This window comes from Prionailurus bengalensis, chromosome B4 (genome assembly GCF_016509475.1).
Source record: "Prionailurus bengalensis isolate Pbe53 chromosome B4, Fcat_Pben_1.1_paternal_pri, whole genome shotgun sequence".
Classification (NCBI taxonomy): domain Eukaryota; kingdom Metazoa; phylum Chordata; class Mammalia; order Carnivora; family Felidae; genus Prionailurus; species Prionailurus bengalensis.
In genome coordinates, this window is record NC_057358.1 from 20859244 (window position 1) to 20881993 (window position 22750).

Consider the following 22750-nt stretch of genomic DNA (forward strand, 5'->3'; position numbering starts at 1 on the left):
TGGAACTCGATGGTGATGTTTGCACAACACTGTGACTGTGCAAAATGCCACTGAGCTTTACACTTTAAAATGGTTCAAATGGCAAATCATATGTGTATTTTATCACAATAAAAAATAAATCCCAATTGTTCCCATCTTTGCCTTATTTTTTAGAGGCTGGAGACTCATTTCCTGCTTGTCTTATCTCTACAAGGAGTCTCAGAAATTTTGTTTTTCCTACAGGTGTTCCTTCTGTCATCAACCACTGTTAGACTTTGTTCTTCCTGGATTCTTGGCTCCTTCTTTTGGGGCAGGGTCTGTGTTTTGGTATCCCACAAAGAAGGTCCTCAGTAGAAGTTTTCTAGATGCGAATGAATGTGCACTAGCTGTAAAGCGACAAAAAAGTGCCAGGGCAGAGGTGAGGAGAAAGTCAGAATGTGAAGCAGTATTCACTTCGCCTACCAGTCCTTTAACTCACTTCTCACAGGGTTTAATCTCTTCTTTATGAGGTACAAAGTCCTCTGGTGTTGCTTTTTTTTTTTTTTAAGGCAATTCTTTTGGTGAGGAATGGGAGAGAAGAGAGAGGAATTTGGAGAAGCGGAAATTAGGAGAAAGGGGAAATGAGATCAGAAGGTGTGAATTATAGGCACTGTGGTTAGCAGTGACTATCGATGCCCTAATAAATCTATTAATTAAGTATAATGTATTATTTCGTAATCTAGAATCTATTTTACGATCAGTCACTGACATAAAGTTGGACTTTATAACACATTTTAATCTCTCTCTATGTTAACCTTTAAGAAACTAAAGAAAGATACGAAATCAAAACATCCTTATTAACATAGCATGTTTCTTATATCATCGACATAGGCCAATGTTTGAAAGATAATATGTTAAAATATACTTGGTATATTTTCTCTCTCTCCTATCGTTTTTATTTTATCTTAATCTTTTAGCCTAAGTAAATAGCAGGCTTTCAAAACAGGTGCTGTAGTCACCTGGTCACTTTCAGTAGTCACCGTAAAGAAATAGAAACTTGGAATCCAAAACAGGGGATTACCTGGGTTCTATTCATAGAAGAAAGAGACCATTAATGTGTCATGCTAACCATGAAACAACAGTGAGTGTCACAGCCAAATACTTCCTATACATTTAAATTTTTTAGCTATATGAAGAAAAACGTTAGCCTTGTGTTTCAGTTTTATTTTATGATTTTTTTTTTTAATTTTTTTTTCATCGTTTATTTATTTTTGGGACAGAGAGAGACAGAGCATGAACGGGGGAGGGGCAGAGAGAGAGGGAGACACAGAATCGGAAACAGGCTCCAGGCTCTGAGCCATCAGCCCAGAGCCTGACGCGGGGCTCGAACTCCCGGACCGCGAGATCGTGACCTGGCTGAAGTCGGACGCTCAACCGACTGCGCCACCCAGGCGCCCCTTATTTTATGATTTCTTAATCTGATAAAATTTTATATAGAAAATATTACAAATATGAAGCATTACGTAAAATTTACATAATACCAAGTCATTTGTATTTATCACTAAAAATATATATATATATATATATATATATATATATATTTTTTTTTTTTTTTTTTTTTTTTTTCTCAGAGGAGATAAATCACACATCCTCTTGTTTGGCTAGTTTATTTACCAGGAAGAGTTTTAAAATGTATCATGAGGGTTTCACCTTTATGTTTATCTGGTGATTGGTAAGTGCATCCCAGACCACGGTTGTTATTTCAGGATAACTTGGGACACCAGAAAGATTAGTTGAGGTCATGAAAGGCCTACCACGCTTAGAGACTGAGGGCAAGTAAAGGAAATGAATTTGTCAGCGGACATTTTTGTTGCACGTGCTAACAATCTAAGAGTTCCCCTGGGTCAAACAACTACTTTTCAGCGGACGCAGATACAGAAAATCGCATCATTTTAGGCATTTGTAGGAAATACAATGTTTATGTTTTCTTTTACACAATTTCCAAATGCATGTTGCAGGATAAAACATTTGAAACGAAATTTAAGACTTAACGTTGTTTCAGTTTAGCACTGAACAAAAAGCAATCGGGGAACACCAAAAGAGCGACGTTGCAGGATGTTTTTTTTATCTGTTGTATTCAAAAGCTGTTGAGCTTTATTTAATGTCATTTTTATGTTGGTTTTCGTCGATTTTAACTTTTGGTTTAATAAGTGCTTCATTCACTCTTGAGTTTTGTCTGCTTTATCATCGTAGCGTTTTTACAAGAAAGCAGCCGCCTTTGTGCTTCGAGCAGTGGGGAAGCATTCTCCTCAACTAGCTCAGGCGATCGTGGATTGCGGAGCCCTGGATACACTGGTGATATGCCTGGAAGATTTTGACCCTGGAGTCAAGGAAGCTGCAGCCTGGGCACTGGGTTATATCGCAAGACATAATGCAGGTAACGGAGCGTATTTGAAAACAGGATTACTAACATTTCGATTTTTTTAGGGAAATCGGGTTTTGCGGTTTTAATGATGTTTCCATACATTATGGGAGATAGGTTTTGAATGACGGCCAAGTTGTTCAGATCATAAATTCACGAAAAACCTACCCATTTCAGTCTTTACTTCAGTCAGCTGAAGAGCAGTGGGAGGATGGAAAGAGGGAGCGGCGAATGAGGAGAGGGAGAGATTGACAGATTCTCAAAGACCTTGGTAAATTGGTTCAGGGAAAACATTTTAGTTTGCCATCCTTCAGGGGATTTTGGATCTTTACTCTCTCTGATGATAGGGGTGCTCCAAACTAGGTGGGGGACACGTTGTGTGAATGAGTAATGTTGAAAAGATATGGACATGATAACTTTCTAGAACATATGTGTATTGAGCCCATATTGGGCAGGAAGGAGGGGAAAGAGAAGTACTTTCTCTCATAAACTGACAGCTTAATGACATCATCAAGAAGGGGCCTGGACCTGGGGCTCCTGGGTGGCTCAGTCGGTTAAGCGGCCGACTTCGGCTCAGGTCATGATCTCGCGGTTCGTGAGTTCGAGCCCCGCATCGGGCTCTGTGCTGACAGCTCAGAGCCTGGAGCCTGTTTCAGATTCTGTGTCTCCCCTCTTTCTCTCTGACCCTCCCCCGTTCATGCTCTGTCTCTCTCTGTCTCAAAAATAAATAAACGTTAAAAAAAAAAATTAAAAAAAAAAAAAAAAAAGAAGGGGCCTGGACCTCTTGTGCGAAGTTTATGCTGACAGACCCGATGGGTGAAGATTATATGGGGAATAAAATTGCCCCCACCACTTTCCAGAAGATGCTAAATAATATGAACAAATAATACAACAAGAAAACACAGTCTGAAACACATGTAAAAATGACCAACTTCTCTAGTAGTCAGAGAACTGCATATTAAAACATCAATGAACATGTCTTTCCCCAGTTATTATTACTTAGGGAGGGGAAAAGAGTAAATCAGAATTACAGCCAAACGGTCAAGAGCACTGTGGGATTAGACAGGATCTGAGTTTGAGTCCAAGATCTACCATTTAGTTTCTGCATGACCTTGGACATGGCTTTTAAATTTTCTGAACCTTAACTTCCCCATCTGCAGAAGAGCGTACCTAAAAGTAGGTACTTCAGAGATCTGTTGTGAGCACAATGAGACAATATATGCAAAACACTTGGGTCAGTACTTGGCACATGGTAAATATTCAATAAATCTAAGATATTAGTATTAATACTCAAGGTTGGAGAGGATATGATGGTTATGCCCATTGGTGGAGATACTACGAATTGTACAAACCTGTGCAAAGCAGTTTGGCAAGATTAATCTAAGCCACGAAAGAGTTTGTGGTTACTCTAAAAAGCCTGCTTTGGGAATTCATCCTAAGGAAAGAATTCCACAGGATGCAAAAGTTATATTCATGTTAATGTTACTGCAGTAGTATTTGTAATATCAAAAAACCTCAAATATTTGGCAGGAATTTAGTGGTTAAATTAGGGTAGTTTCCCTAATGGAATTTCCTTTGGCAAATTAAAAAGGTAATTATGAATCCTGCGTGGTAACATGGAAACATGATTGTAATGTAAAAAAAATACAAAATTATGTATTGCAGTTATAATAATATAAAAGTAAGTTTTTATGTGGACATAAATTACAAAGAAATACATGTTCGTGTTCCTAGGGTGATAGGATTCAAGGTACATTTTCTTTGTTTTCCAGATTTTTCAATGTGTATGCATGCATAAAATAATGGCTGTCACTTATTGAGTACTTACTGTGTGCCCGGCTCTGTGCAGTGTCCTCCAGATACGTTATCTTGTTTTTGATTACAGCTACCCATAGGGTAGGTGTTACTTTCCCTGTTAGAGGAAGGAAATATGACTTAGAAAGGATACCTGAAGTTATGGTAATTGTGGAACCAGAATTTGAGTCTACATCTGTCTGCCTCCAAAGCCCGTATTAACCACTGCCCGTAAACAGCTTCACTAAATATTTCTTTTTTTTTTTTTTTTAATTTTTTTTTTCAACGTTTATTTATTTTTTGGGACAGAGAGAGACAGAGCATGAACGGGGGAGGGGCAGAGAGAGGGAGACACAGAATCGGAAACAGGCTCCAGGCTCTGAGCCATCAGCCCAGAGCCCGACGCGGGGCTCGAACTCACGGACCGCGAGATCGCGACCTGGCTGAAGTCGGACGCCCAACCGACTGCGCCACCCAGGCGCCCCTTCACTAAATATTTCTTAAAAGAGCACCGAAGAAGAAATTCAAAACAGAAACAGGAAGAGGCTCTCCCATGGTGATGTTTAATTTGGTTCTTAGAATGCTGACGCTATTAGAGAGAAAAAGGAAAGAAAATTATACAAAAATAAGAAAGAAAAACTATTGTCATGCCTAAAATGATTCTGAATTCGTATGTTAAAATTATTTCCTCCCCATAGATGGATTTTGGTTTTCCAAATAGATTCTCATTAGGACTATTTTTTAGTATATGTTGGCTGAAGAAACTAAGGCAGTGTTTTAAATTAGAAGCTGGTTATCATGGGGAAACTATATGAATATATTTAGGTTTGGGGTTTTGTTTTTTTATGTTGTGTTTTTTGTGTTTTTTTTGTTTTGTTTTGTTTGTTCAGAGGAACTTATGGCAAACGGATTCTAACATGAGTATCTGAAAACGTGACACAAAGGAGCTTTGAGGGACAGCCAGACAGACAACACTCTCAGGCAGGTGCCTATAGACAACCTTTTCATCTCTCCCTTTTGTTGAGTCTGCGGCTAAATGATTATAGTTCATAAATAGGATCTGTCTTAGGGATTCCATTCCAATTTCTTGCTATAATCTGGCTCCCACATGGCATTCCCACTATAATTTCAGTATTTCACAGTAGTTAGGGGCCTGGGACCCAGAAGCTCCCAGAAGAGATTACTGCATAGATTTCTCAGAAGGAAAGAGAATTGTTACCCAGTAGGCAATAAAATAAGTCATCATTCACATCCTGAATCAGTGGAAATAGATGGTGTACCTCTAAATAACCTGATTTCTTTTTCAATGATCTCCTAAAAATAGAATATGTCAGATTGATGGGAGGGCGTTCATTCGGTGTTTTCTTCTTAGTATTAGCGGTAAAATGTTTTATTAGGCAGCTCAGGAAATATACACCTTACATGGAGACACAAGAGAAACAAAGTGTACCTTTAAGGGCAACAGAAGGAAAACGCTCTGTGTCTAGGAAACAAAAATAAAGTCAGCACACAGTTAGCCAAACAGGCACCATCTGACTTTTTCAAGTTGAAAAACACAGTTCCCGAAAGCGACTTCTAGATGTAGATTTGGAAGCGTTTTACAGATAATTCAAAGGGATCTGGGATGAACAACCTGAAATGGTGTTTTCGTTTTTAATTCTGTATAAATCCTGTCGTTAAATTTCGGTGGTTGAATCACCAGTTAGTGAATACACCTGATCCATGTACCGCTCACTTTGAAGAGAAGTTATTTCTTTATATTTTTTTCCTGCTCTTTAGTAAAAGCCGAGGCAAATTCTTCTCAGATCGGTTCTTCTTCCTCCTTGCTAGTCTCTCCCACTCTGCAGCATCGTTCCGCTAACACATCTTCCTCATCGGCGTCACCCTCTCGCTGTTTCCAAGGACCAGTCTTGCTTTGGGAGATACAAGGGGTGAGGCACACAGCCTGTGTGGACGGGGAGCGTGAGGGGTGAGGAGGAAAGCCACGGGGCTCTTGAGGGGCAGGACTGCTACACGGAAGGGCCCCAAAGGGCACTTGGCCATGCTCCCCGGCAGGCCCTCAGGCAGGCCCCGCTTCCCTGCTCCCCCCTGGCGGCCTCTCTCTGGCCTCCTCACTGTTCAGCAGCTTCGTGGAGGAGAGCGTCCCGTGACCTCGTGTCCGGGGTGTGGCAGCCGTGAGGGTGGCACGTGGGACCGAGGTGAGAGCAACCGCCTGGCTGCAAGCGTTTTATAGGAGTGGTTTTCCCCCATTTGGGCTCAAGAGGAAGTGGTACGTGTTTATTCTGGGAGCTTTAGGTACATAGGCCGTCTCCCGTGAACTCCCGCCATCTCAGAGCAAACTTTGTTCTCAGGCCTGGCCAAGAGGAACAGAGTACGTTTGGTCAGGTGTTCTAGAACACTTGAAGGATTCACGTGATTCCTAAATTATCTAGCTGAGGCACCTGAAGGAGAGGGGTGAGAAGGATTTATTCTGGCCAGACAGCAACCGATGGTGGAACCGCGTGGCAATTACTCGAAACCTTTCTCGGAGATTCTTCCTTTTCGTTGCGTGAGGAAAGCGTGTGAGAGCCCATCAGTCTTCATTGTCAGCCTCTTGGTGTATCTGAAAGTCTTGCCAGGCGCCTCTGTTTTTTTTTTTATTTAAAAAAAAATTTTTTTTTTCAACGTTTATTTTTGGGACAGAGAGAGACAGAGCATGAACGGGGGAGGGGCAGAGAGAGAGGGAGACACAGAATCGGAAACAGGCTCCAGGCTCCGAGCCATCAGCCCAGAGCCCGACGCGGGGCTCGAACCCACGGACCGCGAGATCGTGACCTGGCTGAAGTCGGACGCTTAACCGACTGCGCCACCCAGGCGCCCCAGGCGCCTCTGTTTTTAATCCCCCGATGGCTGGTTTCCACACGTGTGACTCCTCTTTCTCCGATGGGCTTGACTGACGTCCCCAGGGCTAAATCAAATGGCAGATTTCCACGCCAGCTCAGTGGCCGTCAGGGGAGGGGACTGCGGCGGCCAGAGGAGCAGCGCTGACAGGAACGGGCTGGTTTGGGCACCACGGAAACATTTAGTAGATTATCCCCTCTTTGCTAAGCAGATGATAGGAGGGAGGAATCCAGACCAGGCTGGCCAGCCTGATTCTTTTCCATCTTGTGCAGAATGACGAAATGGCAAAGAGAGAAAAGGATTTTAAAAATCGAAAATTCTTGCAAATGCCGCTCGTGTGGCCCTTCTGTAAGTACCCGTAGGCTAAATCCTGTGGAACAGGCTCAGGCAGCAGTAATTTACCTTTGAAAAATCCACGTTAGGGACACATCTCTGAGACAACTAGGGACTTTGTACCATGGGGTGGGGGGGCGGGGTGGGGGGGCGAAGGGGACTAAAGCCTGGTAACTAAAAATTATTTTGTGTTCACCTGTTTTGTTTCGTAAGTTCCACATATGAGTGGATCATACGCTGTGTCTTTCTCGGACTGACTTATTAAGAAACACAACAGATGAGTATAGAGAAAGGCAGAAACAATAAGATAAAAACAGGGGGAGGCAAACGACAAGAGACTCGTAAATACAGAGAACAAACTGAGGGCCGCTGGCGGGGTTGTTGGGTGGAGGGATGGGTAAATGGGTGATGGGCATGAAGGAGGGCACTTGCTGGGATGAGCACTGGGGGTTATATGTAAGTGATGGCTCACTAAATTCTCCTGAAACCATTATCACACTGTATGTAAACTACGTTGGATTTCAATTTTTTTTTTTTTCAACGTTTATTTATTTTTGGGACAGAGAGAGACAGAGCATGAACGGGGGAGGGGCAGAGAGAGAGGGAGACACAGAATCGGAAACAGGCTCCAGGCTCTGAGCCATCAGCCCAGAGCCTGACGCGGGGCTCGAACTCCGGGACCGCGAGATCGTGACCTGGCTGAAGTCGGACGCCCAACCGACTGCGCCACCGAGGTGCCCCGGATTTCAATTTTTAAAAGTTATTTTAAAAACCCTATAGACAACTGTCTTTACTGGTGCTTGTAGATAATAATGTTGATCTCTGTACTTTTGCTTTGTACAACTTATTTTATCTTGGAGGGGTTGAGGAACATACGCGCATGGAGGCAAATGATGTATATGGGATTATATGCATTACATGTTACAACTATTTTGATCCTAACATTGATTTCCACAAATAACTTTTCTATTTATTTAAGTGGTCGTGAAAAAAGATAAAGCAAAAACAAACGTCTTGTGTATTTTCTTTTGGCACCGAGGCCAAATGTGTTAAAGTAACACTTTAATTATAAGTTTACTCAGTAGTTACCTAATTTGTTAGTCACTTCTAGGGTTAGTGTGTGTGCTAGTAAAAGAAAAAAATAGGTTGTGAATTCTCCTGTATTTTTGTTTATTGTAATTTTTAAAGTTATAAACTCTTGGTTGATAAAACCTTCTGAGATTTTTTGTGCATTTTTTTATTTTTTTTATTTTTTAATTTTTATTTTTTTTAATTTTTTTTTTTTCAACGTTTATTTATTTTTGGGACAGAGAGAGACAGAGCATGAACGGGGGAGGGGCAGAGAGAGAAGGAGACACAGAATCGGAAACAGGCTCCAGGCTCTGAGCCATCAGCCCAGAGCCTGACGCGGGGCTCGAACTCACGGACCGCGAGATCGTGACCTGGCTGAAGTCGGACGCCCAACCGACTGCGCCACCCAGGCGCCCCTTTTTGTGCATTTTTTTAAGAATTCAGAATATACAACAATATCATATAATTCTGTAATCTCAGATTCCTGAGTCACTGAGACCTATAACTTCATATGTGAGGCTAGCAAACAATTTCTTTATCACCATCACCATCACTATAATCATCGAAAAGTATCTGAGTCACTTATGCGGAATGTTAGCACGTCTTCCTGACTATACAAAGTAAAGTAAGTCAGCTAATATCTTACCTGTAGGAGCTTATGATAAGATAGAAATATTGATATAGATGAGCATAAAGGTCATGCAGACAGCTGGGCACGCTGGACAGAAATGTACAATACGGTCTTAAGAGTACAGATAATACACTGGGTGATTCTAAGTTGGACCAAGGAAAAGAATTACGAGTTATGCTTTTTGTACCATTGCAGAAAGGGCAATGTTTATATCCTTCTTAAGAACATTGTTACATCCAGATAAGCACTGGACAGACTTTGGGCATAGAAATAAGAAAAAGGTAACATTGATAGTACAGTTTCAGGAGAAAGGAAAGCCCTCTACCCACCAGAATACTTCCTCTACCTGATTCCACCTAATATTCTTTTAGTCTGAGGCTTTGTTTTCTATCGGTTGCAAATACCTGCACAAGAAATGTCATGAAATTGCGTGCTGAGTGGATAGAGAGAAGGGTATTTGTATCTTACCAGTTTGAACAGGATATCAGAACTTATTTTTGGGGTTTGAACAAAATTGTCTTTCGAACTTGGTTTATTTTCCAATCACTAGTGTATAAAACCTTCTAACACCTTTTAGATATTGAGGGTAAAAACACTCTTTTATTTACACTTGAATCTCTAGAAGTACATCAGTCATAGTGTATTTGATATTTGCAAGTACTGCAATTAAGCATTTTACAAACATCTACAAGAGTTCACTTATTAAAGGCTCAGAGCTTTGTTAGCATAAGAATTGTACTTTGAGGGGCACCTGGGTGGCTCAGTCAGTTAAGTATCCGATCCTTGACCTCAGGGTGGTGAGTTCAAGCCCCACATTCAGCTCTGTGCTGGATGTGAAGCCTACTTAAAAAAAAAAAAAGTTCTACTTTGAATAAGTCATGTTCATTATCTTATCTTACCATACATTTTAAAATCCATTGTCTACAGGGAAAATAGTTACTGTATAATTACCATGTTGTCTGGCTGATTTTGCACAGGTAACTTTTTAGCCCACTTTGCTCTCATCTGTGCCTTTAGATAAATGAAGCAGCTTGCTATAAAGATGTAGTATAAGTTAATTGCACCAAAGCATTTTGCGCGAGATAGGACCTCTGGCCTTGGAAAGCTATTAACTGCAGTTGTTTAACTATTTGTGTGATAATTCTATTACTGGCCATTTCTCTATATCTCCTGTGATTTGACTTGATTTTTAAGTTTATTTATTTTGAGAGAAAGAGAGAGAGAGAGGGAGATTGTGTGTGTGTGTGTATGTGTGTGAGCAGGGGAGGAGCAGAGAGAGAGGGAGAGAGAGAATCCCAAGCAGGCTCCACGCTGTCAGTGCAAAGCCCAGTGCAGGGCTCAAACTCATGAACCATGAGATCACGGCCTGAGCCAAAGTCAGATGTTTAACTGACTGAGCCACCCAGGCGCCCCATCCTTTGATTTTAAACTACAGTTTTACCAATATGGTAGTGCACTAGTCACAGGTTACTATTGCATACTTGAATGGTGGTTAGGGCATCTGAGGAACTAAATTTTTATCTACTTCTAATTAATATAAATTAAAAAATTGATAACCAGTTCAAGTACTGGGAATATTTTAGGCATGACTGAAACAACTTGGGTATATAAATCTACTTTTTCATCCGTAAACTTTTTGAAATCTAAATACAGATCGAGTATTTCTTTCTTTCTTTTTTTTAATGTTTATTTATTTTTGAGACAGAGAGAGACAGAGCATGAACGGGGGAGGGTCAGAGAGAGGGAGACACAGAATCTGAAACAGGCTCCAGGCTCTGAGCTGTCAGCACAGAGCCCGACGCGGGGCTTGAACTCACGGACTGCGAGATCATGACCTGAGCCGAAGTCGGCCGCTTAACCGACTGAGCCACCCAGGCGCCCCCAGATCGAGTATTTCTAGTGAAAATTTAGTAGTTGAACTGAGATGTATCGTAAGTGCAAAATACACACTAGATTTCCAAGACTTGATATGGAAAAAAAAAAAACAACAATGTGAAATATCTTGTTACAGTTTTAAAATGCTGACCACATGTTGAAATGATAATGTTTTGGATATATTGCATTAAACAATGTATTTCTTTAAAATTAATTTCACCTACTTCTTTTTTGCTTTTTAAATGTGGCTACTAGAAAATTTTAAATTATATACATGGTCCGCATTCCTGTTGGACAGTGCTGACTTAGAATTAGCGTGCCTCTGCTTTGTGGTTGTTAAAAGGCAATATAGTGGCAATGCTGTGGTCTTAAAAAGTCATCCATAATTTTCATGTTTTTTAATCAGTGCAACTACACTGTAGTATGCAGTAAGTTAGGAATTTGGAACTACAAATACCACTTGGGGAGAAGTAAATGATGATCCGACTTTGAGCAGTCACTTACTCGACGTAAGGACTACAATGCACTTTATAAAATGAGTGGCCAGACTGCCAGTCTCCCACGTGGTGAGACAGGGTGGTGGAGACATATACCTGTAAAATAAACAAGATTGCGGTGCATTCGAGGTTGGCTTGTATTAGGTTGACCTGGACGAAATTGCCTATGTTCAATTGGTTCTGACGGAACAAAAACAGCAGTTTCATGTGGTGAAATATCAAGAACCCAAAAAAATGTTTGTATATCCTGTGGAATTCTAGATGTACGTGTGACCAGTGGTAGCCAGCCTCCAAGATGCCCCTCAGAGGTCGTGTGTCCTGATATTCACACCCTTGTGTAGTTCTCTCCTGCTGGGAGATTGGTCTGTGGGATTGGTCTGTGTGACCACTGGAATATGGTAGAAGCGATGGTAGGTTACTTCTGAGAATAGCTGACCAGCTATAAAAGATCGAGGCTTCTTTCCAGGGTCTCTCTCCCTTTCTGTATCCCATTACTTGTTCCGGGGAAAGCCAGCTGCTATGACCCAAAGACACTTGGACAGCCAGCCTAGGGAAAGGGCCACATGGTGAGGAGCTGAGGTCTCCGGCAACCAGCTAGAAGCTGGAGCTTCCCAAAAAACACACTCCGCGGAGTGAGCTCGGAAGCGGATCCTCCCCCAGTTGTGCCCTCAAATGACTGTGACCCCAGCTGACAGAGTGGCAGCAACTTTCTGAGTAACTTGGAGCCATAACCACTCGGCTAGGCTGCTTCTGGATTCCTGACCCACAGAGAATGGGGCATAGTGGATGATGTTGTTTGAAGCTGTTGAGTTTGGGTCATTTGTTACACAGCAATAGATAACCAGTCAGTAACCTTAATGCACAAAGAGGGGTTCACCACACTGTGCTTTGTAATGGCCCAAACCCAAACCCAAATCAAGCAGAACAAATGCCCCAAAGCAGGGGGATAGTTAAGTAAATTATGGCATGTATTTCCTCGGTGGGATATTATGCAATGATTAAAAGTGCTGGGCTGCATCGATCCTCAGGAATAAAAGTGAGCAGTGGGCACCCACGGGCAGCTTCTAGGAACCACCCAGAGGGAGCCACACCAAGAGCTACGGACCAGGGACCACTTTCACAAAAGCACCTAGGCAACCTTCTAATCACCCAGTATCTCATTTGTGTCCCTCTGCTGCCTCCTCTTTGCGTGTTCTTGGAGAGAGTCCACCAGCACCCCAGCAGCCCTTTGCTCTCTGGCCTCCTCTGTCAGCCCCAGCTCCTCGAAGGCAGGCGCTTACCTAAAACTGGGCTGGAGCAAAGAAAGAACGCCAGTGAAGTCTGGATAACAAGATGCACGCTTTCCGTGGCAGTTTTCTGTTGGTGATGCAGGATGCAAAATTGTAGGCAGAGTGAAACTACGACCGTGCCTGCAACAGTACATACCTATCCAACGGCTGGGGAACCAATGAATCCATTGCTAGACACAAAAAGTGTATTTTGTAAAGTATCTAAGTAATTTAAGATCAGTTTCTTCGCGGACAGAGCACTACAAACCCCCTCTGTATGGAGTTTTTTGCCTTCTTCCACTCGGCCGAGTCCTAGCTGTGAAGTAGTTACAAGTCAAACACTAAAAATTGCCCAAATGGGGGTTTTAAGAATTGCCTTAAATCTTATGTTACCTATTAACTTCCAAGGCCATACCCGAGTCTGTCTTGTTTCCCACGTTCTCTTTCTCTCGTCTCCAGCCCTTTGCCTTGCCTTATTTTGAAGCTGCTGGTTATGCTGGAGCCCTGTACGTGTGCCATCCATCCCAGCTGATTGTAATTTCTTTCTACGGCACCATTAACTCCAGATCAATGGCTTATTTGACTCCCTTGACTTTTTAAAGGAGCCAGAATTATTTAACCTTCAAAGCATGTGTATGTATGTTAACCCTTCATCTCTCAAACACTCAACCCATGTGTACAGTTTAGACCAGTGGCTCTGAAGATTGGACAGAAGTGGTGTGGAAGTAATAAGAGTGGGAAAAATATCGTCTGTGCGGTGGGGAAGATAAAGAAAAATCATATGTTAGACCGTTGCACGATAACATGCAAATTCCCTCTGCACCTTTCCCTCCCTCCCACCTGCAATGCGAGAGGTCTGTCTCTCAGCTCAGAATCAGAGTTATCATGAGCCTTGTTCCCTATGGAGGGATGTCGTCTCTCTCAGGTGCACTGATGAGGAATAAATCCAGCCTCCATGAGGCCCCCCACCCCCAGCCCTCAATGATGCCCACCTCCTCCTGCTCACCTCCTTGCGTTGCCTCCTCCCACATTTTGCCAGTGAGCCACAGCAGAAGTGACGGTCAGATCATGAAAGGTCTTGGATTCTCCCTTTTGGGTCATCCGCTCTGGGAGAGGCCTCCTCCTAAGCAGCCTCTGGAAAGGCCCCAGAAATGGGGAGGAACCGATGAAGGCTTCTTCCAACCTTCCCACGAGTGTGCTTAGAAGCAGCTCCTCTAGACCCAATCAAGCCCCGAATAACTGGAGGCCTAGCTGACTTCTTGACTGCGGCCTGGTGAAAGGCCCCAGCCCGAACCACCCAGTTATGCCACTCCCTGATTCCCCACCTACAGAAACTAGGCCACAGTAGATGTTTCCCCTTTAAGCAGCTAAGCTGGTGTGATTTGTTACATAGCAGTAGATAACTAAGTAAGTGGTGGATTAGCTGGGCTAGGCCGAAACCAGGAGAAATTTATTTTACTTTGGAAGTGACGTTCCTCAAATCATACTGGAGTAGAGTCAGTAGATAACCAGGTCTGGCAATTTTCCCACACCGTATTTGCTTTTACTATGATTTTACCAAATTATGAAAAATTGGGGGTGACTGATTATTACAACATAAGATTAACATAAGTGGTGGCCACATTTTAAATGTATTTTTAACCTGCTTTATTTAAAAAAAAAAAGGTTTTGAAGAGATGATGATACATTTTAGAGCCAGATGCAAAAAAAAAAAACCCTCCTCTCTTTAAATGGATAAACACAGCCCCCTAAGTGCAAAGAAATGATGATCCATGACTTTCTTTTTTTTTTTTAATGAAACAAAATGGAACTTTTTGTAGGGTTTAGAAACAGTGATTTAAAAGTGGTGTTTGCAAAGTAATTTAAAAAGCAATACAGTTAAAAGAAATTAGTGTTCCTGAGGTGTTTGCCTAATAATTTCTCAATTAGTGTGCTAAATAAATACATTTATTTTTTCCTTCTGGAGTGCCTCTGCCTCTTGAGTCCTTTTTATGACTTCACCTGATAGAACGCTTAATTTTGCTCAAACTCTTCTCTCCTGTATCCGCATTAAGAGCAGAAAATTAGTTAAGTATCATGACATATATTTAGATTAATTCTTTTTTTGCAGGCCAGTTTTTAGGGTTTCATCAATTTCTTGGAATTCACCTCTGAAATTTTCATTTCTTTTATTTAAAAAAAATTTTTTTTTCAACGTTTATTTATTTTTTTGAGGGACAGAGAGAGACAGAGCATGAACGGGGGAGCGGCAGAGAGAGAGGGAGACACAGAATCGGAAACAGGCTCCAGGCTCCGAGCCATCAGCCCAGAGCCCGACGCGGGGCTCGAACCCACGGACCGCGAGATCGTGACCTGGCTGAAGTTGGACGCTTAACCGACTGCGCCACCCAGGCGCCCCGGGAAGTGATGTTTAAATGTACCAGGACGTGCTGTGCATTGGTTACAAAGGCTGCTCTTTTCAGGGTAGAAAAAAGCACAGGACAAAAGAAAAGGGGAGAAGGAAGTGATGTGGGAGGCATTGCCTGGGACCCCCCCCCCCCCCCCCCCCCCCCCGTGTACGTTTTCCCTAGCCACGCCACAGACTTGACTCCTAGCCCTGCACTTGCAGGGGTCTGTTCGTGCATTCGCCCCGGGCTAAGTCTGCTAGGACAGAACAGTGGCTTATTCTGCTTCCCCAAGATCCGGCCAAGTTTCTCTCACTCAGCGAGCACTTCATGAACACCTGACGACCAGAGGAAGAGAGGAAAATGCGTACATTTACCGAGGAGGAGAGAGGACGGGATTATGCCAGGATGTTTTTGGCTCTAAGCTACAGAATATCAAGTACAAACGGCCTAACCGATAAGGACATTTTTTAAGTTTACGTGGCACACAAGTTCAGAGGCAGGGCAGTTCCGGGGTTGGTTATGCAGCCGAACAGTATCACGGAGGACCCAGATGTTTTTCATTTTTGTGCTCAGCCATCCTCAGAATATTGGCGATTTCTTCCGTTATAGTTGCAAGATGGATGTAGGAGTTCCAGATGTCATTCGTACACTTGCCCATGTCCAGCAAAGAGTCGGTGTTTCCTCCTTCTGTGTATCCATTTATGACAGAGAAAAACCTTTCACAGATGCTTCTAGTTGACTTCTCCTCAGGCCCCGGCTGACAAAGGCTACCGGGGGGACACCAACAGTGACTGGCACAGAAAGGCCAGAGACAGCAGGAGTAGGGAAAGGAGAAGGATATGCCGTAGGAAAAAGGGTAGTGACAGAGGCAGGATGAAATCGTCTGTAGCATGTGTAACATGGTACAGTGTGCATCCTCTAGGCCTACTGTGCTTTTCTGATGTTTGTTTCTTTGAGAGAGACGGAGAGTGAGCATGGGAGGGGCAGAGAGAGAGAATCCCAAGCAGGCTCCTCACTGCCAATGCAGAGCCTGACCCGGGGCTCGAACTGACAAACTGAGCCACCCAGGTGCCCCCCGGCCCACTGTGTTCTTACCTGTCTAGGCACTGCCTTATCCCTTGTGTATATGAAGGTAGTAGAATGATAGTGTTCGCAAATAACGACGTGTGTCTGATCCCAGTTTGTATAGGACCATATCCACTTGGAGACGCGACGTATATGAAGTCTCAAGCACAGGATTAGTCGGCCCCATCCATGTTGTGGGAAGCTTGCTACCTTCACAGGACGTCTTTCTCCAGGGCCATCCCTGGCCTTCCTCACATTTAACATCACTGTTCTGGACAGAATAGAGAACAGCTTGGGGGGCGCCGGGGTGGCTCAGTTGGTTAAGAATCTTTAGCACAGAGCCCACTTCAGATCCTCTGTCCCTCATCTCGGCCCCTCCCCAACTCAGGCCCGCCCTCTCTCTCTCTCTCAGAAAAAAAAAAAAAAAAACCCAAAAAAACTAAAAAAAGAGAACAGCTTTGGTTGGGATTGGGTAACAAGTCAGAAGAACAGAGTTTGCTTTATTATTAACATTATAGACTTTTATTTATTATTATTATTAACATGTACTATTAACACGATAGAGCTCAGGAAAAGGAGGGTATGGCACTCTAACACCAAGTCAAGAAAAGGATAAAATGCATGGGCATTACAAAGATAATAGATTTTTTTAAAAAAGAACCTCAGTGTTTATTAACTGTTTACCAGGTATCGTTACTCTTAGGAAACATTAAAAAAAGAAAAGTGAACATTCACATAGATGAACTGATCCTTCTGTTGTCTCGAAACAAAACGTGCAGCCCATTACAGACCTTCTCAACTTACAACAGGGTTATGTCCTGACAAATCCATTGTGAACCGAAAGGATCCTAAGTCGAAAACGCGGTTTATTTATTTATTTTTTAATTTTTTTTCAACATTTGTTTATTTTTGAGACAGAGAGAGAGCATGATCAGGGGAGGGTCAGAGAAAGAGGGAGGCACAGAATCCGAAACAGGCTCCAGGCTCTGAGCTGTCAGCACAGAGCCCGACGCGGGGCTCGAACTCGCGGACTGCGAGATCATGACCTGAGCCGAAGTCGGATGCTTAACCGACCGAGCCACCCAGGCGCCCCCGAAAGCGCGTCTGGCACACCTAACCTACCGCTTAGCTTCGCCGACCCTAAACGTGCTCCGAACACGTACATTCGCCTCCGGTTGGGCAAAATCATCAGACGCAGAGGCTACTTTGTAACGGAGTGCTGACTGTCTCCCGTAAGTTAGCGAGCGCGGCACGGAAGGCGGAACACGGAAGGGTCGCGTGGGTGCAGCGCGGTTGTGAGTGTATCGGTTGTTCCGCCTGGTGACGGCGCGGCTGCCCCGGGAGCTGAGGCTTCGCCGTCCCTGCCCAGCATCAGCAGACAGCCTAGCGCCTGTGTAGGTATCGATGGCCTGGGAAAAGCTCCGAACTCAGAATTCAAAGCACGGTTTCTGCTGAACGTGTATCGCCTTCACACCATCATCAGGTTGCAAACTCTTAAGCCAAATCACCCCAAGGCGGGACTGTGTATACATTCCAGGCGCTCTTAAATATGTACACATAAAGTTGACATTACTACAGCTCCTGGATTATTTGGACTGAATCGAATTAAGTAACATGTTACTAATTAACGAAATACGAAAAATCTATACATAAATCACATACGGTATCACACTTTACGTTTTCTTTCAATTTTCCCCGGGGTGCGACAGATAACAGTAATCACCTATTTCACCTGCTGTCTCCATTGGTCTTCAGGTAATTGCAGTAGAATCCCAGAGAAGCTTCTGGGGAATCTGTTATATTGGGAGGTTGATATTCCAGTCTGTTGCTGTTGTCCTTTTTTTTTTTTTTTTTTTTAACCATCTTCCTCTTATCTGCCTCTCGTTCTTGAGATTACATATTAACTTCCCATTGTATTTCATATTTCATGTTAGATTTTTAAAATGGGAACATGTTTGCTAATCAACGTAGCGTTAATTTGTGGAAGTGGGTCACGTGCACCAGAGTTGATGTGCGTCTGGCACATAATAACCTTCCATTGATACTCATCTAATGAGAGAAGGAATGCATCATTTATATAATATTGGAACTTCTAGGATAATTATAATAATTGAAGGAAAACAAATATTGGACACTGTAACCTGTATTTTCTGACATTATTTCCTTTTGGAAAATGTGATGTTACCAATCTTTTGAGAAATTGAACACCGTGTGTTTTTTTTTCTTAATGAAAGACTTTAAGTGATATGCTAAATAGGTATCTTAGCTTGGCTATAAGACATAAATTACCAAGGCACTACAAATCTGGGAAAATGAGAACATAATCTGAAAGGAAGAGATTATAGAAATGGGTATATGCGATTCAGTAAGAGAGGCCATGAATACGACGAGAGGAGAATCCGTAGCTATGTATGGTGTTTTATACTTCTCAAAAGACATTTTTTACATATGTTATATATTGTATATTATATATTATATGGGTCTGCCTGCTTGTTTCCCTCACTCTATAATTTAAGATGGGCTATTTTTACAGCTGTTTTTCTTGGACACACAAGTAAATCAGCATGTATATTCAAAAGGTTTTACTTCTGACATGCAAAATGGTTAAGAGAAATGCTTTCCTTTGTGTAAACATAAACATTTATGTATTAAAGCGTGTTCAGTTGTAGATCTCATTGTACACGTACAGTGAAAGTGCATCTTTTAATTTTGAACAAGTTAAATTCTTTTAAAAAGTACTGCAAGATGAAAGGAATTTAAAAATTGACATTATTGGCACAAGATTCATGTTAATGTTTACTCGTGTAAATAGCACAAAATACTGCCTAATTAGTGTGGTTGGTAAATTTTTGGTACTTTAATTTTCTCTGTTATTGTAAACCATGCATAAAATGCTTGCCTATTGAGAAGTGAAGAATTGTCAGAGCTTAAACAGCTGACATCTGCTTACTCTCTTAAAAAAAAAAAAAAAAAAGAATAACAAGCCATTTCAGCCCAATCTACCTCAAATGTGTTCATGTAAATGGAGGTCCATCTATTGACCTGTATTCTTTTCAGCTCAGGATTGGTCCACATGGTTTATGAAACCGGGAAGGCTGATTTGAAATGCAGATGTCGACACAGTGAAGTACACCCTCCCCTTTTTTCTTTGCTGTATCTGTCAGGGTGAAAAATGGCTTGCACAAGGGTCAGTCACCCATCCTCACTTAATTACTTTTCTTGGACCCACAGAACTGTCACAAGCTGTGGTGGATGCGGGAGCAGTTCCTCTGTTAGTACTCTGTATCCAGGAGCCAGAAATTGCTTTGAAAAGGATTGCTGCTTCGGCCCTCAGTGATATTTCAAAGCATTCTCCCGAGTTAGCACAGACCGTAGTGGACGTGGGGGCCATCGCTCACTTGGCCCAGATGATCCTGAACCCCGATTCCAAATTGAAGGTACTTGAAAATAAAGTTCAAACAAACAAACAGACAAATCGGGCTTCTGATTCCCTAAGAAAATGGAAATGGGAGGAGCTTAATATTATACATTTAAAAATAATTAGGAAGTTATTGAAAACAGATATGGGTATGTTATGTATTTGGTCTTTTAATATGTGGACCTTCTGCTGTAGAGATTAGACGATAGACATATCTGGTTAAAATCCGTGCAATGTTGTAGACTGCACGTAACATCAGTATGAACACTATTAAATAAGGAATTAATTACACAACGACTGAATCTCAGGGTGGGCAGGGCCCAAAGGTTTTCTAGCCCACCACTATTATGTTTAAGTTTCTTATGAAAATTGCCATGTTTATCTCAGTCATTTTGTTTTTAGTTTCCTTCACTGATTGTATCAAGATTTATTTCCATGTCTTTTTTTTTACAGCTTTCTACGATCTAATTTTCAGTGAATAGTCACTATACTTTCATATTCTAGTAGTTATTTTCTATAAGATTTTAAAATCTTAGTTAATGTTAACTCAGTCATGGAAAGTTCTTTGACACGGTATCAGCATGATGCCCCAAATAAGATGTTACTTCGGCTTGATCATTTTTGTCCTACATTACCGCCCGTGTCATAAATTAATAATGTGAGTGTTAATTAAGAAATATTATTCATCCAAAGGTCATATTCTTTGACCATCTGCATGGATAAAGAGACTTAAATAGTCCACAGAAGGATGAAGACATTTAATTTGGAGATTAGGGAATTTAAGAAATGGAGTATTTAGGTATAAGAGAGTAGGAATTGATTGTCTCAAGACTCCTAAATCTAAGGTTATATTAGAAATGTAGTTGTCTTCTCCCTTTTATCCAGGAATTTGAGTGTAAAGCTGTTCAGATCGGAACTCTGCAACAAGCTCTGTGTCACGTTTTGTTTTATTTTGGGCTTCGCTCCACAGCGTCAGGTCCTTTCGGCTCTCAGTCAGATTGCGAAGCACTCCGTGGACCTGGCAGAAATGGTGGTTGAGGCAGAGATTTTCCCAGTTGTACTCACCTGCCTGAAGGACAAAGATGACTACGTGAAGAAAAATGCTTCTACTTTAATTAGAGAGATTGCGAAACATACACCGGAGGTAAAAAACAAAAACAAAAACAAAAACAATATATATAATATATATAATATATTACATATAATATATATAATATATATTATATATAATATATAATATATGATATATTACATATAATATACTATATGATATATTATATAATATATAATATATTATATAATATATAATATATAATATATAATATATAATAATAATATATAATATATATAATATATTATATATATATATATTTTTTTAGGGTTTTAAGTTACAGGAACACGTAGTTCGTTTTTATGTAAAAGATCGGTTTGTTTACAGGGCCCGAGTGCTATGCCACATGATCTGGTTGGGTGAGGGCTTCTCATCCTCGGCGCTATGGACACGTTGGACGGGGTGATTCTTTGTTGCGGGGGCCTGTCCTGTACCCCATAGGATGGATGTTTAGCGGCCTTCCTGGCCTCTCCCCACTAGATGCCAGTAGTACCCCTACCCCCATCATGACAAAAATGTCTCCAGAGATTGCCAGATGTTTCCCAGGGGACAAAAAAGTGCCCCTAGGTGAGAACCACCGGGTTATGTCAATGGAGTTTGAGCCTAAAATCTCAGTTTTTTAATAATTTCCTGCTTTCCACTTCTAAATTGTGGGGGCCGTGGGCTTTTGACATCCAGGCCATTCTAGATCAGCTGGGAGTAGTGAGAGACAGTGTGCCTCTGGGTGTGAAGAGACTGCCAGGCCCACAGCCTCGAATCACCCCTCTACTAACTGCTTGAGTTCTCAGATGCTGAAGGAGTAAAGACGAATCAAGTCCGGGTAGATCCTCACGTTGTATTTTCTCCCGTGTATATTTTGACTCATCAATTTCATTTCACTAAACTTAGTTCAAGTCCTCATTCTTTTTGTCACCTAACATCTTCATCTGGTTGAGATGTTTCAAGATTGAAGACTGGCAATCAGCCAGTGATCATTGCTAGCAAAGGGGGGATAATTAGGCTAGAATATTTCCAGTCCGACACTGTCTCTTGGCATCCGGTGATTAATGTGCTCCAGACTCCCGCGTTGTGACTGGGGGTTTCCGTAGTTAGCTAGTTATGAACTAGCCCTAGGCTTAGTGTCTAGGTGAGGAATTTTGACATCCATTAAAATCAGGATGAAAGGTGTGCTGTCGATGCATGAAAAATTGAAACCACCGAGTGGCTCCTCACCACGAGTCTGTCTGCACTTTTGAAACCGCGGGATTATTGTACTTGTACGTTTCCTTAATGAATACAATAATCTCACTAAAGACTTCAAATTTCGCTAGATGTCTTTTAGGTCCTCCCTAAAAAAATTTGGCGAGACTAAAGTCATATTTGCAGATCGCCTTACGCTCCACGGTCACGGCGATTGGCTCTCCTTGTCTCCTAGCTTTCCCAGCTGATCGTTAACACGGGAGGAGTGGCTGCCGTGACTGACTGTATCGGGTCCTGCAAAGGAAACATAAGACTGCCTGGCATCATGATGCTCGGCTATGTCGCGGCTCATTCTGAGAACCTGGCGATGGCGGTGATCGTCTCCAAGGTCTGTGCTTGTGTCATTTCCTCTAGTTACTGCAGGGACGTGTTCTAACACCGAGCCACAGACACATGCTCTCCCACAGAGTATAAAGTATAACTGACCTACCTGAAGAAATGTTTTCGAGGCTCACGAATAAGTGTCCCAAAGCAACGCTTGAAATAAAGTTTACTCTGCAGGAGTTTACAATCTTAGCCAGTGTTTAGTAGCAACCAACTATCAACGCCTCTGAGTATTGGTATTTTGTGCGTTTAAATAGTCAATGTACTGGGCCCCTGGGTGGCTCAGTCGGTTAAGCGTCTGGCTCTTGGTTTCGGCTCGGGTCATGATCTCATGGTCTGTGCGTTCGAGCTCCGTGGCAGGCTCTGCGCTGACAGGGTGGAGCCTGCTTGGGATTCCCTCTCTCCCTCTCTCTCTGCCCCTCCCCTGAGCGCTCTTTCTCTCTCAAAAACAAATAAGCTTGAAAAAATATTCAGTGT

General features: G+C 42.2%; 1 protein-coding gene across 3 annotated transcripts in view; it reads left to right on the forward strand.

Moving 5' to 3' along the window:
• Window positions 1–22750, forward strand: part of SPAG6 (sperm associated antigen 6) — a 64123-nt gene that overhangs the window by 21473 nt on the left and 19900 nt on the right. For all 3 annotated transcript variants that reach the window (XM_043561570.1, XM_043561572.1, XM_043561571.1), the window contains 4 exons: window positions 2212–2395; window positions 19413–19618; window positions 20570–20743; window positions 22125–22277. In XM_043561570.1, coding sequence (XP_043417505.1) covers window positions 2212–2395; window positions 19413–19618; window positions 20570–20743; window positions 22125–22277 — 717 coding nt within the window. The remainder of the gene's footprint in view (window positions 1–2211; window positions 2396–19412; window positions 19619–20569; window positions 20744–22124; window positions 22278–22750) is intronic.